Genomic DNA, 17,244 nt, shown 5'->3' on the forward strand with positions numbered 1-17,244 from the left:
CAACCTTAAAATTAACAGATCGAAAGATCTCAAATAAGTAAAAGAAGAAGAAGAAGAAGATTTTCTACAAAAAGTTGTGTTAATCCATCTTTTACATAAAAGTTTGTAAAATAAATTGAATAGTTATGTGTTTCAGTGATTCTGTCATATTTAATTAATATAATGCGGATTTTCATTAAAAATACTACTAAAACTTGAACGAATTTCAAATCTTTATTCGAAAATAAATTACTCCCATTTGGAAGCATTAAAAGATATTTTATCAATCGTTAATTTATTATTTATTTAATATATTTAACGTTATTTTATTTTCTGTAAGAAATGGTATAGTTCTAACTTAACATAGAAAAAGTTATGTTCCTAATATAGTTTCTACTGGCATATAGTATTTTTTTTATAATTTAAGTGACAAATGTATAAGGTTTATTCTTTAGCACAGACACTTAAGAAATTGACATGTTTACAAAAAAATGCCCACCATCACTTTTTTGTATATGTTTTTAGTGACGGTGAACATGAGGATAGGTACAATGACACAGAATGACGACAAAGCACATAAAAAAAAGAAAAAAAATACAACCAAAAGTTCTATATTTGAAAAATGATAATAATATAGATATAAACACCATCACCAAAAAGTTGTCTAACAATTATTATTTCGGTACACCTATAAGATATGTAAGAACATTATAATTATAAGTATACAATCATTATAACGAGTAGAATAATACTTATATATTTTTTTTTGAATTTTTGAAGGAGGTTATGAAGGAAGGGAAGGAATAGAAGGGTCCAGTGTTGTTTCAGCTTCTTTAAAACTTAGTTTTCCCAAAGATGAAGTTTCCTGGATCGGATGGATTTTCCGACACGAAGAACTGTTGCCACAGCGACTGAAATTGTTGAAAGTTCACTTCCTTCTGTCCCTGTGTAAAAAGAATTAAAGTAAATTAATATTTGGAAATGGTTGTGTTACTAAAGTCAGATGAAAAAAAAAACGCAACGCAGAAAATTTTGGTCAAATTTAAAGTGTTATATTTTTATTATTTTCAGCCCTATTTTCATTATTTTTTAGCAAACTGTATATAAATATATCAACATTAACTCGTAAATTAAGGTTTTTATAAACTCTAGTATTTGGTATATTATACAGGATTAATCGAGGGGTTGTTTTTTACCTTAACTTTAAAACACCGTGTGCAATAATTTCGTGTGTAAATTTTCCTAAAATATAATTTTACGGTCAGAACCATGACTCCTAAGCATTTTGTTTTTTGATTCAGTCAATACCTGGTTTGGTTAATTTTTAAGAGCGAAATGAACTGATCACAATCAATTTGCAATTTTTTCAATTATCATTACTTTCAATTTCATTACTTCTTTTTTTTGGTGGCCATTGTAACGTCACATTTCTGCATTGAATACTAAACTAAAAAAAAATTTATTACTATACTAAATTAAAAAAAAAGTTAAAGATTAACGATACAGTCTTGGTTTTAATAAACTACAACTGCCTGTATACGTCAGTGCATACTGTCATTGAGGCTGCATATATCATATTACTTTATGCTTTCCCATTCTTCGTTAAGAACCAGGCGAAGTTCATTCAATGAAGCTGGCACCGCTTCGCGACCCCTAAACCTCCTGCCAAGCATTTTCCAAACGTCGATTATAATGGGCAGTTCATAGTAATACCCTTGATTATGAATAACTCATTTTATCATCAAAAATAAATCCTCTTCTGGGACCGACGGGCTAACTTTAAAAATATTTTCGAATCTACCAGAAAGCACTCTGAATCACCTAACTACTTTAATAAACGTGTCATTCCAAAATGGTATTTTTCCAAAATGTCTTAAGACGGCAATAATCATTCCTCTGCATAAAGGAGGAGACAAAGATGAAGCTTCTAACTATCGCCCAATTGCACTCCTTCCAACGCTATTTAAGATCATAGAAAAGTTGGTTAAAAGAAGGCTGGTATCTTTTCTGTTTAAGTACAAAATGCTTACTGAATATCAATTTGGATTTCTAAGCAACAAGGCTACAAATGACGCTATGTTTTCCCTCCTTAATAAAGTTTACTCCAGCCAAATAACCATCATTCTACAGCAACAATTTTCTGTGATTTTTCTAAGGCGTTCGATTGTGTAAATCATAAGATCCTAATTAATAAACTGCAGCACTATAGGTGCAGGGGGTCATCTCTCGAATGGTTTAAGTCGTATAACAAAAGCCAACTTGTGAGGGTGGATACCACGTTGTCTTCTAGCAAGCCAATAGAATGTGGAGTACCACAAGGCTCAGTACTAGGCCCTATTTTGTTTCTTCTTTTTATTAACGACATTGCTAACATAAACATCAGTGGCAAAATATGTCTTTTTGCGGACGACACTAGCTTCACTTGGAGCAACAAGGACATCACGGCACTCCATAGGATTATATCAAATGACTTAATCACCATTAAATCTTGGTGCGATTCGAACCTCCTGAGACTCAACATTTATAAAACTAAAGCTTTGTCGTATAAAACTCGCTGTAGCTTTTTGTACTTAACAACACCACCATTGACGTCGTAAAATCTGTAAAATTCTTAGGGCTTGTTGTAGACAATTCTCTGAAATGGGACATACATATCGAAGCTTTGTCGAAAAAATTGAGCTCTGCCTGTTTTGCATTAAGGTCTGTTACTAAGGAGCTTAACTTGTCAGTGGCTAGAACTGTTTATTATGCACTTTTTGAGTCGCACCTCAGGTATGTCCTTCCATTCTGGGGTACGTGTCGTGCGACTCAATTTGACCGCATTTTCAGGCTCCAGAAGAGAGCTGTTCGATATTCACTGGGACTAAACAGCAGAACTCATGGCCGGGACTTTTTTAAAGAATTAAAAATATTGACTCTTCCTTCCTTATTTATATTTGAATCCGTTTGCCTAATACGTAAACATGTATCAGCTTCTCAAGAAAGGTCATCTCACACTTATCCATTCAGGAACGCGGAGCAAGATCTTTATCTACTTACCCCACGCTCAGAGTTAAAAGTTCAATATTATACAACTCGAAAAAAATGCACAATCACCTGCCATTTGAAATCAAATCCATAACATCATTTTTTTCATTTCGCAAAGCATTGAACTCTTATTTACTAGACAAGGCTTTCTACGCCGTAAATGAATTATATTTTAAAAATCGAATTTGATCTTGTAAACACTGGTCTAATGTTTGCTATTGCTATATTTACGAAAGATATCGAAATAAATTTATTTAGAGGTCATTGATATTTACTATAAACTAACTAAATATTTTTGAATATTATTTTTATTTTTTTGTTCTTTGACATTGTAAACATTTATAAATGTTTATTTTAAACTATAAGACTGAAAATTTCACACCTCTACTTTTCAACCAATAACATGCTTTAATGTTGACTAGTTACCATGGCAACTGAAAAAATTTCCGGAAATTTTTTCGAGGCGCCACGAAACTTTAGTGGAAATTTTTTGACAGTTGAAAAGGTAAACATAAGATCTACAATCATAATGTGTATGAACTACAATGTCTATATATTGAAATATTACCCATTTGAGTTTTAGCAATACCTTGGCCAACTTAACAAATTGAAATTATTTTAAAATGTCATGTTATTAATATATTTTTTTTCAAATTTAGGTGTGAAATTTTCTTACCGAATACCACGCAAGCTTAAATTATTCCTGGAAATTTTCTTTCGGGCACGAATATTTTAGGAAAATTATCCCTCGTCTTCGACTCGGGATAATTTTCAAAATATTCGTGCCCTCAAAAAAATTTCCGAAAATAATTTAAGCTCTTGTGATATTATAAGTGACAATATTATTTGTATAATGTTTTGTATTATGTTTTGTTTGTTTGTTTGTGTACCTTGTTTGTTTACTTTGTTTGTTTAGTTTACCTTTGTCTACAAATTGAAAATTGTTTTGACAGTAACGGCATTTATTTATTTATTTAATATATTGACAAGGGTAGTCCACAATAATCACCAAAGCCGCCTTGTCATATTGAAAAATATCTTCAAAAAGAAAGGATAATTGAAAAAATTGCAAATTAGGTATTGGTGCAAGTTTATTTCGCTCTTAAAAATTAACCAAGGCATGTATTGACATGATCCAAAAAACAAAATGCTCAGGATACATGGTTCTGACCGTTAAATTATATTTTAGGAAAATTTTTCACACTAAATTATTGCACAGGGCGTTTTAAAGTTAAGGTAAACACACAACCCCTCATTTAACCCTCTGTATATTAAGCCAAATATTACGAATTAAAGTTGATATAATTATAGAGAGCTTGCTAAAAAACTCCTGAAAATAGGGCTAAAAATAAGAAAAAATATAACACTTTAAAAAATCTGAGTGTATTTGAGTTGAGTAATGAGTTTGAACTGAAAGTTGTGTCAGATATTTTTGGTTGTTGGCACTTTTGGTTGTTTCTTGTAAAAAAATTAGATCATGCGTGGAAACATCGATTAAAACGGTAGCAGACCGAGCTGGGAGAATAGTGCAGTAAATAGTTGCTTGATTTTTTATTCTTTATCTTCTTAATTTTTTAATTTTTATAAAGATTATGTCTCATTTGCGTGGAAAAAAACATTAAAAAAAATATAGGGTATTTTTGAAATTTTTGTATAAGTAAGTAATATTATCTAAAATAGAGGATTTCGTTTGCCCCCTTACGTATGCCTCGTAGCTACAGAACGGATCGACGTATTTTTCCTGGAAGAATGATTAAACTTAAGCTGCCAAAGAGGAAGTTAGGTAATGATAAATTTTAGAATCAGAAAATTATTTATCTGTATATCTTTAATTAGTACTTTTTGTTACAACTCCATTTTTTGCTAAAAAAACACATCTAGGCTTACGTTATATACGGTATCAACTAAACTTGTTATTTCCTTTTTAAAAATAGAAATGAGTCCTTCGATTTTCCGTTACCGTTATTAGTGTCGTTAACTCGATCTTCTTTTGCACAAACCAATTGGCGCAAATGTCCGAACGAAGTTACGAAATGCTTTTCAAAGCTTTCTTTGATCTACGACATTCCATATCTTTTGGCTATTCTTAAAAGCTTCTTTTAATTTGTTTTTAATATAGGTTGAAATATAATTATGTCGGATGCACTTTTTCCAAAGTTTGATTCTATATCTACAGTAAGTCCCCGGATTGTTTTTACAAGAGGAAAACCTTTTTTATTATTGACATTTTGAGAAAAATACATTCTTCATAAAAAAATTTGCTAGTTCTAAAATGGTTAATCTTGTTTATATTTTTCCAAATTTCCATACTGTTTTAGAGAAAATTAAAAAAGCCATGAAAATATAGTTGATTTTTTTCTAGTCCTAAAAATCCTAGTCAAAAGGTCATAAAAATTGAAACACGTTTCTATGATAATACAATTTCGATTTGATATTCTCATTCTGTGATAGATGGTTATTATTAATTTTGATTAACGTCATATTTTTGTTGTTAAAGTATCACATTTTCCAATAACTATTATCACCCTTAACGTAGCATTGAACTAAATAAATTCCTCCTCAAAAAATATGAAAAAAAGTTCCTATAAACATGGGTATAGAAATGCATAGTTTTAGAGTTACAGGATGTTAAAATTTTTAAAATTTTCAAAAAGGTTTTTTGTTATTATCTTAAATACCATTATTTTTTTATTTGAAACTGCTGTATGTTGGAGTAACAGTAATAAAATCTAATAGTAATAATATTTAATAATAAATTAGGTAAAAATAAAATTTATTACTTTTTTATTTTTATTTTAATTTTATTAATTGTGATTAATAAAATTGCGTTTATCTCATCAAGGAGGCCGAATTGGACAAAATATCAAGAGATATATTTAATTGGCATTAAACGACCTTCACAATTTTGATATCAAAAGAAAAAAGTCAGTAGCGCACATGTTTTTTTGAAAAATATTCCAGTGATAACCTCGGTGATAACCGATATGAACGTCCCTGATGAATTTTTCAACACTTTTTTAGCATTAAAATATGTAGGACTTATAGTAATTTTTACCCTCAAAATTTCATTCGAATCGCTAAAAGTACTTGGAAGAACATTATAATAAATCGAAAGGTTATTAAGACTTTAACACCCTGTAACTACGAAACGAAGCAGAATCGGACCTATATTGATATGAAAAATAAATCTTATTTTTACGTGAGGAATCTCCCCACGAGAGACGGCACATGTTTTTTGAAACACCCTCTATATAGTCTATAAGTTCGGCCAGTTAAAGACATTAAAAAATTTAAAGGTTGCTATTACAATTCTATTAAGGAAAATTAATAAAATTGCGTTTACCTTATCAAGGAGACCAAAACCAAGAAAATATCAAAAGACAACTTTTGCAGTGGTGCACATATTTTTTTATAAAAATATTCTAGTGATGACCGAGATGCACGTCCATGGTCAATATGTCGGCGATTCCTCAGCATTAAAATATGTCGCACTTATTGCAACTTTTACCCTCAAAATTTTATTCAAATCTCTAAGAGCACTAGAAAGAAAATTATAATAAATCGAAAAAAAAACAAATTAAAATTTTAACCCCCTGTAGCTACGAAATAGAGCAGAATAGGACCTATACTGATATAAAAATAACTCTTAATTTTACGTGAGGAATCTCCCCACGAGAGATGGCACCTGTTTTTTGAAACACCCTGTATAAGTATAGCTAATCATACTTTTATCTATTTCTAACACAGAGTTTAATCTTCTTAACTTCGAAGCTCTTTTGTTTATTGAATCTGTCCTCATACTATTGGCGACAGAAACAATCTCATTTTGCTACAAGTACTTAGCAATACGTTTCTAAAACGTCCCCGCTAAAGGCTCCCACAGGAGAGCACGTATCGCACGTCTATGACCCGCATTAAAATTTATATCCAGAAAGCGGTGGCTCCTATGGATGCCGAATAACAGACAAATTCGCCCGGGAACGGATAAAATACTGGCTGGCGTCCAAGGTAAGTAGGACACATTGTATATTAAAGATCAGTTATTGCCCCGAGAGGGCGTGCGGACTGGTGCAGAAGCGGCCTTAATGCACCTTATAGGACGTGTTTCGTGTAACATCGTTATCTAATATTTCGCATTTCGACTGCCAAGAATTGGAGAAATTTTGAACGGGGGAGATAGTCTCGGGTTTCTGGAGAGAATCGTAAGTATACCTAATCAGTGTTTAGTAAACTTAAGTCTCTGGGTGTCGTTGAAGTAATTGAAGTTGAAGTAAAAAGTTTTAATACAATAAGAGATTTCAGGTTTACTAGAGATTTCTACGATCCAGTCTAACTAAATTAGAATTACTTTTGTTATTACACACTCAGATGCAAAAAAAACGCAACGGAGAAATCTTTGGTCAAATTTTTAGTTTTTAGTCAAAGTGTTATATTTTTATTATTTTTAGCCCTATTTTCATGATTTTTTTTAGCAAGATCAAGTTTTTGAAGTTATTTTTCAATATAAATTGCCTATCATGTTCGACGTTTGGGAAATGATTGGCAGGAGGTTTAGAGATCGCGAAGCGGTACCAGCTTCATTAAATGAACTTCGCTTGGTTCTTAAAGAAGAATGGGGAAGCATAACACAATATGATACAGTGGTGGCCAAAAGTATGGAAACTTTTTTAATTTGTCATTTATGCTGAGAAATTAAAATATGAAATAAAACGACTTATATAATCGTGACCTACAAATAATTTCCTACAAAACCTAATACATTTAAATAAAAAATTACAGCTATCAAAAAATATATATAAAATTATGAATATTTTCTTGGTCATAAGTATGGAAACTTAAGAAGAATGTTTATTAAAATTCAAGATAATATAAAAATTACTAATATTTAGTGGAATATCCCTTTGAATTAATTACTTCTCTACATCTTCGTGGCATCGAATCGATCAATCTCGTACAATCTTTACTGGAAATGGCCGCCCATTCAGTTTTTAGCACTTCCCATAATTCATTTTTATTTGAAATAGAATGGCTTCGAATTTTGCTATCCAAATGGACCCATAAATTTTCTATGGGGTTAAGATCCGAGACTGTGAGGGCCAATCCATTAGTGGAACATTATGTTCATTTAACCAATTTTGAACAAACCGAGATTTGTGCTTGGGATCATTGTCTTGCTGGAACAACCATCTGAGTGGCATTTCTTCATCAGCATGAGGCAGCATATTATTCTCCAATATGTCTTTGTACATAAAACGGTCCATTATCCCATCAATTTTAACAAGAGGACCAACACCTGAGCGAGAAAAACACCCCCATACCATTATACTCCCACCCCCATGTTTTACTGTGGGCATCTGGTACTTATGGCTGTACCGTGTACCTTTTGGTCTTCGGACATAACGTCTCCCGTCACTACCAAACAGTTGAAACTTGCTTTCGTCGCTAAACAGTACAGTATTCCATTTCTGACAAGACCAGGTGAGATGATCTTGAGCAAATTTAAAGCGGGCCATCCTATTTTTCTTTGATATTAGTGGTTTCTTCACCGCAACTCTTCCAAAAAGTCCCATGTCATCCAACCTTCTTCTCACCGCGTGTGCAGACACCGATATTCCCCTTTCACCCATTTCTCGAGAAAATTCTGTGGATGTTTTTCTTGGATCTCTCATTGATATTCTCTTCATTACTTTCATTGTCCTGTTGCACAACTTTCTTGGTCTTCCTGACTTAAAAGCTGTTGAAACGTTCCCTGTTTTATTAAATTTACGAATTATTTTCGAAACGGTGCCTTTTAAAATGTTTAAATTTTTACTTATTTGAATTTGTTTATAACCGCTCTTGTATAATTCAACTATTTTATTTTTTAAATTCGTAGAGAAATATTTAGACTTGGGCATGATGTTTATATTAATCTGAAGCAAATCGTACCGTTTATCAGCTTAAACTAAATAATTTTAATGTATTAATTTATGGTTTCCATACTTTTGGCCACAAGAAATCTATTGTTCTCCTACAAAAACTTTTTTCGCTGTGTAATTTTTGGAATACTTTTATTTGCTGATAAGCTGTTCATTTATATTCCTGAGAGGTTTAAGCATAGCAATATTTTCTGTGATATTTTAAAAAGTAAAAAGTTTCCATACTTTTGGCCACCACTGTATATGGAGCCTCAATGACAGTATGAACTGACGTATACAGGTAGTTATAGCAGTCAAGGGAGACAACACAAAGTATTAGGGTATTTTTTACAATTTTCCTGTTTGTATACTTGAGTAGGTATTACATATGTTTTCTTCTTTAATATAGTTAGTTCTGTTATCGCTATTAATGTTTATTACAGAAAATCACGACTGTATCGTTAGTCTTTAACGTTTGTTTCTTAAATTTAGTATAGAGTATTCAATGCAGCATAATATGACGTTACGACAATAGTCACCAAAACCATCTCATCATATTAAAAAATTACATCTAATGTAACGATAATTGAAAAAATTGCAAAATAATCGCGATCAGTTCATTTCGCTTTTAAAAACTACTACATTCCGCTCTTAACTTTTTTTTAAGCAAAGCTTGTATTGACACGAATAAAAAAAATGCTCAGGAGTCCATGGTTCTGACCGTAAAATTATATTTTAGGAAAATAACACATAAAATTAGTGCACAAGGTGTTTTAAAGTTAGGGTAAAAAAACAACTCCTCCATTAACCGTAACTGTATAATTGGCTATCGGAGGACTTGGCTATTTACTATTGGCTATTGGCACTATTGGCTATCGGAGGAAAAATTCTTGCAAAAATTATGTCAAATCTCCTGTACCCACATATAGAAAAAATCCTTCCAGAATCGCAAACGGGTTTTCGCACCAACCGTGGCACCGTCGATTCCATATTTTCCATCCGCCAACTACAAGAAAAAGTAAAAGAGCAGCAGTCTAAACTTTATGTTGCATTCATCGATCTAACGAAAGCCTTTGACTTTGTGAACAGATATGCACTTTGGGTAATTATGAAAAAGTTCGGTGTATCCAATAAATTTCTTACAGTGTGTAAAAGCTTCCATAACAACAACCAGTCAAGAGTGTCACATCATGGATCACTAAGCGATCCCTTCCTGACAATAACAGGAGTTAGGCAGGGATGTGTTTTAGCGCCTCTCCTATTCAACATATTCATGACAGCGCTCTCCATCATAGTGGACAGCAAACTGCAGGAGAGAGGATTGGGCATTAGATACAGATATGACGGCGGTCTGTTCAACATTAAAAGACTCAGGGCAAAAACCCGTACAAAATTCATCACAGAACTTCAATACGCTGATGACTGCGCTCTAGTTGCAAACACGTTAGAACAATTACAAGAAATGTTGAACACATATACCTGGGCATACGATGCTTTGGGCCTTAAGCTAAACATTGACAAAATCAAAATCATGTGCACTCCCCCAGAAGATCATAACGATGCTATAAAAATCGGGGAAGAACTATTGGAATATCTAGCGGAATTTAATTACCTCGGCAGTTTGATTTCGGAAAAGGCCAATATCGACTCTGAAATTCAGCACAGGATCAGCAGCGCCTCAAGAGCATTCTGGAAATTAAAAGACAGGGTTTTCTACAATCATGACTTGAGTACAAAAACGAAACTTACAGTGTACCGAGCAATTATAATCCCCACCATGTTATATGGGAGCGAAACCTGGGTGGCCGTACGGCCGACATATGAACGCATTAAACAAGTTGCAACAGAGACACCTTAGACAACTCTTAAGAATCCGGTGGTTCCATCATGTCTCAAATGTATCGGTCCTTGAAAATGCTAACTGCGAGAGTATTGAAGTCATGGTTACAAAATCCCGCTTAAGATGGGCTCGTCACGTATGCAGAATGCAAGAAAACCGCATACCGAAATCTCTGCTTTACTTTTTTTTCTCTGCTTTACTTCTTACTTTTTTTTAGTTTGTAGATGGTAAGAGGAGGCCGGGTGGACAACTCAAAAGGTACAAGGACATTTTCAACGAAAACTTAAAGGGGATTAACATGCAGAATCATTGGGAAGAAGCAGTTCACAATAGAACTCAATGGAGAAGAATTGTAAACTCAGTTAACAGCGACAACCAAAAAGTAAAGAGGCAACAAAGCAATGAGATTTTTGAATATCCGGAGTGCGGTAGGCAAATAACATCACGTATCGGGCTTTTCAGTCACAGAAAAGCTCATGAAAGAAAACGCCTTGCGTGACCATCTTTTGATGCGTGTCGAACACTCGTCAGCGAGTAATGGCAGTATGTATGTAACTGTATAATATTCCAAATACTGAAGTGTATAAAAGGCTTAGTTTACGAATTAAAGGTGATATAATTATATACAGTTTGCTAAAACAGTCATGAAAATAGGGCTAAAAACGAGGCTAAAAATAACAAAAATATAACACTTTAAATTTGCCCAAACATTTCTCCGTTGTGTTTTTTTTTGCTTCTGAGTAACTACCTCAGTAACTCGCCACGATGTGATAATCTAGTCTAACTAAAAAACTTTATTTTTAAGGGCACTGTTTATATTTACTTAGTAATCGAAATGGTAGATTATTCTTTTATAATTATGATGTTGTGCAATTGCCAAGTCATTATAATTATTACAGAAATAAAGATGACTAATACTGATACTAACAATTTATAACAAAATTGTTGAATAGGTGCTTAAAGAGAGACTAAATAAAATAAACTGACTTGGTTTTACATGGGATCTCAATTTTTATAGTAGAAGAATTGTGTTGCGAGACTTGGCAATGTTTTACATTGTATATTTTTAATGGGATAATATCATTACGCTTTGATATCCATAATACAGAAACACGTACTATTTCTTTTAATATACAAAAAAAGATAATCTTATTTCCACTTCAGGTTTTTGTCCTGTTAAAAACTTGACTGGCGAACCGGATAGTGTGAAACGAATCTTAGCTATAATATATTACCCCTGAAATTTTGGCAAAGGCTTCTCTGCACTCCTGCGGCTCCAGGCCGTAGCAGGAGCACACGCTGGTAAACTCTTCCACGTCGATGGAGCCGTCGCCACTGGCGTCCTCCAGGTCGAACATGAACCGCTGGTACTGGTTCTGCCAGTCGAGGGCGTTGCCGGGATTCTTCGCGTACTCGTCCCACATCGAGGCCCATTCCTCAACACTGACCTAGAAAATTGTTAATTTTAATTTAGTTAAGTTAGTTTAAATTAATTAAGTCGGTTTCATAAAGAAAATATTACGTTAACAAAAATATAATTACAATTTTTGATTTTAAAATGACGTCCACGGTATTTTTTTACTCTGTTCGATAGAAAATGACACTCTGAATAGAATAACATATCATATGTCAACTTTTGACATTTTTGGATATGATTTATTTGAAATTGTAACATGCTTTGAATAAGAAGATTAGGTGCGTATTCATTATCCGCACGAACGAACGAACGAACGAATGTTCGCTAGTGGTATGGACGGGGACCGCACGATAGGACCGCACGAGAAGACCGGGGGCATTTGTTGGCGAACGCCTTTGATGTACCGACTCAAAACGGATGGTCGAGCGAACGAACGAACGAACGGCCGCATGCGTTCGGTCCCCGTCTAAATATACCGCACTTTCATTCGTTCGTTCGTTCGTTCGTTCGGATAATGAATACGCACCTTAAGGAAGGAGCCTATCAAAAATCTTAGGTCCACGATGGGACTCAAATATGGCCGACTTAAATTCCGTTTTATCAGTGCCGTTCTAATTTTATTTATAAAATGTAAAACTATGATGTAGGGTAGACGTGGGGTAGACTCAATATTTTTTTTTATTTTACGTTGTGAATAAATGTTGGTAGTTATTAAAATTGTTATAAAAACATATTATTATAATAAAAATAGATAAGCTTTAATAATTATTTATTAACACAAACATCCGATACGCTACTGAAGCAGGTAGGTCAAATTGACGTATCTAAATTCTTTGACATCTAATCTTTGACAAGTAGTAAATAAAAGCAAAAATGCAAGAAAAAAATATATAATTAGTTAATTTAAGTGAATTTCATAAATGATCGGTTTCCTACACGTATGTATATTATATAGTCACTTACTAGCGAAAAGTTGTTCCATTATTTCACTCGATTTTTGCTGAGATCTACCGCACGCTACACAACCAACTATTTTAGATTCTTTTTCGATAAATCGCGATAGTGTCACTGTTAATTTAAGTTCTGCCGCAATTTCCATCTAGATTTACTACCTTTCTACAACTATCAGTAGTAGAATAAATAATAAATAACATAAAATAAGCTCCCTAAAGACTGACAAATCCACAAAATTTAAAATCAAATTCAAATGTGTCAAATGAATAGTCAAACAGAACTGTCAAGGATGCCCACCCTAGAGTCCTTTTTCCGCCCACCATGCATGAATACATGAATAGCATTATGCTCCTTCCTTAGTATTCTTATTCAAAGGTAACATGCGGTTCATATCGACAGTTTAACTCGAAATACAAAGTGTGTGGTACCAAATTATTCGTTAAAAATGCTTTTTTCAAATATGCTAATGAACTACACTTCTTCCATTTGAAAAATATTGACTTATGATTAAAAAAACGATTTGGGCACCTTTTAACCGGCCAGGACAAGACACGAAAAACATTAAATGATCAAATCTATTTTTTCAAGGCTTCTTGATTAAAAATTGGTGTTTTTAACACAGCCATGGCACTCTAGATTCAAATTTAAAATACGATTTTTTTTAAAGTAAAAATATCAGAAGTTGACAATGTGTCTGAACTTAGTAACATATCCCATATGTTATTCTATTCAGTGTCACTTTGTATTGAATAAAGTAAAAATATACCGCGGGTGCCATTCAAAAAACAAAAGTTGTAGTCATTTCCGGTGAAACCGGATGTGACCAAAGACAATTGAATACGTCAATTAATCCAATTTTATGTATACTAATATACTAAATCTCGTATTTTATCTGAAAAAAAAAGAATAAAAATATAAGTTTCTATAAAAACTTACATTTTAATTCTTTTTCTGATAATTTTCTAATATAAGTATGAAATATGAGTGTTTTTTTTTGTTTTAGTATAAAGCCCTAAAACCATTTTTTTGGTATTTCTGTAACTAGTTGTATGTGTATGAGAGCGTAGACCATATTTCACTATAGAAACAAATAGAAACAAATGCTTAGAGATTTATTTTCAGGTTCAAATTTATTTTTGGGGATTTTATTGATATTTCGACGTGCGTCCATCGTGAAATATTGTCTATGTTAATCATCGGCGTGTACAAAAATAAAATAAATCGATTTGGAGCCATTATTTAAACTAAACTGGAATTTGTAATAGATACATCGTTTTAAAGAAAAATGAGAGTTCATTTGGAATGACAGATGGTAATTACACAGCTGCTTTACATGCTGCTTTTTTATTTACTGTTAATGAAAACTAATATTTATAGAAATAATGAACTGCTTACTTGTCCATCCTGGTTGGCATCCGCTCTTTGTCTGAGGCCGTCCCAAATCTGGATCATGCTGTCATAAGTTTTTTTGTATTGGTCACTGCCTGGAGCCCATCCTCTTAATGAGCAAATTTTCTAATATAAAATACAAATTAGTAACTATTTTTATTAAAAATGTAATCAAATCTGCAGAAAATTTTACCAATACCAAACTATAACTTATTAATATGATTAATTTTTTTGGTATTCAATAGGACCAAGTGGTGTAAAAATGAAACACGCCATATTTCGGTAAAAAATAAGGCATTGAAATAAAACTTCTGAAAACTTATATTCTGTCAGTTTGCTGGTCAGGAATATTTAACAATAATAATTGTTAAGATATCATCCTCATAATTTGTTTAATATATGTGTTATGTATCATAAAAAAACTGAATAAGAAGAAGCTACAAATCCATTGTCGCATTTTGAGGATTAAAACTTTTGAAACTGACTATCAAACTTTTGTCGGGTGACATCAATATGAATAATGATGTAATGATGTAAGCTTTCGATTCCTGTCGTTGCGTGAGTGTGCGTCTAGAAAGGCATGCCCATTTAAATTAAAGTCTGTTGGTATGAGAAGCTATTTTTTTGGAGGGGTAAATTTGAGACACACACAGGGGTAATAATAAGATAAAGGATGATAAAGGTAAGGGCAAATAAGGGACAACTTAATAGCATCTATATTTTCAAATTTTAGTCACAACTCAAAAATGCCAGAAAATATGTATAAAAAACCCAAAGAGGTATAGGGAAAAATACAGCCAAAGCTTTTCATATTGATAAATGAAAACTGTAGTTACTGAGATAAATAATGATTTAAAGAAATATATTATATTAAAGTTTGCAAGGTGGGACTTCTAGGACTACGGAATATTAGCTTTTTCAATACATTTTGGGAAATATTTAGTTCATTAATTGGTATAGTTGTATTTATTTTTCTTCTACTTTTTAAGCGATACTATTAATATTTTAATGTCACTTATTAACTGCATAACCTTCTTTTTTAATGTACAATGCAATTTTTTTAAATTATAATGTTTTACACTATCAATTTATAAATGCTGGCGACACGGTGTAATTTTACTGTATTTTGATTTGAATTGTATACAGGTTTTCTTTATTAGTTCAGATTTTAATTTTTTAGTTCTACTAATAAAAAATATATTTCTGTATACTTTTTATTCTCTAGTCACACATTTACGCCAGCATTTAATATACTGGGTGGTCCGAATTGTATTCGGAAAACCTGATAAACAATAAAAATAAGTCAAAAAGTTCGTATAAATGTATGCCCTAAAATGCTTTCTTTCGCAGATACAGGATATAGAAATTTCATTTTTATTTAAATTAAAGTCTGTTGGTATGAGAAGCTATTTTTTTGGAGGGGTAAATTTGAGACACACACAGGGGTAATAATAAGATAAAGGATGATAAACGTAAGGGCAAATAAGGGACAACTTAATAGCATCTATATTTTCAAATTTTAGTCACAACTCAAAAATGCCAGAAAATATGTAAAAAACACAAAGAGGTATAGGGAAAAATACAGCCAAAGCTTTTCATATTGATAAATGAAAACTGTAGTTACTGAGATAAATAATGATTTAAAGCAATATATTATATTAAAATTGCAACCCTCAAGTTTGCAAGGTGGGACTTCTAGGACTACGGAATATTAGCTTTTTCAATACATTTTGAGAAATATTTAGTTCATTAATAGGTATAGTTGTATTTATTTTTCTTCTACTTTTTAAGCGACACTATTAATATTTTAATGTCTCTTATTAACTGCATAACCTTCTTTTTTAATGTACAATGCAATTTTTTTAAATTATAATGTTTTACACTGTCAATTTATAAATGTTGGCGACACGGTGTAATTTTACTGTATTTTGATTTGAATTGTATACAGGTTTTCTTTATTAGTTTAGATTTTAATTTTTTAGTTCTACTAATAAAAAATATATTTCTGTATACTTTTTATCCTCTAGTCACACATTTACTCCAGCATTTAATATACAGGGTGGTCCGAATTATATTCGGAAAACTTAATAAACAATAAAAATAAGTCAAAAAGTTCGTATAAATGTATGCCCTAAAATGCTTTCTTTCGCAGATACAGGATATAGAAATTTCATTTTTATTTAAATTAAAGTCTGTTGGTATGAGCAGCTATTTTTTTGGAGGGGTAAATTTGAGACACACACAGGGGTAATAATAAGATAAAGGATGATAAAGGTAAGGGCAAATAAGGGACAAGTTAATAGCATCTATATTTTCAAATTTTAGTCACAACTCAAAAATGCCAGAAAATATGTAAAACACCCAAAGAGGTATAGGGAAAAATACAGCCAAAGCTTTTCATATTGATAAATGAAAACTGTAGTTACTGAGATAAATAATGATTTACAGAAATATATTATATTAAAATTGCAACCCTCAAGTTTGCAAGGTGGGACTTCTAGGACTACGGAATATTAGCTTTTTCAATACATTTTGAGAAATATTTAGTTCATTAATTGGTATAGTTGTATTTATTTTTCTTCTACTTTTTAAGCGACACTATTAATATTTTAATGTCACTTATTAACTGCATAACCTTCTTTTTTAATGTACCATGCAATTTTTTTAAATTATAATGTTTTACACTGTCAATTTATAAATGTTGGCGACACGGTGTAATTTTACTGTATTTTGATTTGAAT

General features: G+C 32.1%; 1 protein-coding gene across 3 annotated transcripts in view; it reads right to left on the reverse strand.

The window, feature by feature from the left end:
- Window positions 1-574: 574 nt before the first annotated feature.
- LOC115888295 (calexcitin-1) overlaps window positions 575-17,244 on the reverse strand; it is a 233,935-nt gene continuing 217,265 nt past the window's right edge. For all 3 annotated transcript variants that reach the window (XM_030907974.1, XM_030907973.1, XM_030907972.1), the window contains exons 4-6: window positions 14,510-14,629; window positions 11,979-12,191; window positions 575-923 (exon numbers count right to left, since the gene is read on the reverse strand). In XM_030907974.1, coding sequence (XP_030763834.1) covers window positions 813-923; window positions 11,979-12,191; window positions 14,510-14,629 — 444 coding nt within the window. In that variant the 3' untranslated portion in view covers window positions 575-812. The remainder of the gene's footprint in view (window positions 924-11,978; window positions 12,192-14,509; window positions 14,630-17,244) is intronic.

Source organism: Sitophilus oryzae, unplaced genomic scaffold, assembly GCF_002938485.1.
Source record: "Sitophilus oryzae breed Bouriz unplaced genomic scaffold, Soryzae_2.0 scaffold_706_pilon_pilon, whole genome shotgun sequence".
NCBI lineage: Eukaryota > Metazoa > Arthropoda > Insecta > Coleoptera > Curculionidae > Sitophilus > Sitophilus oryzae.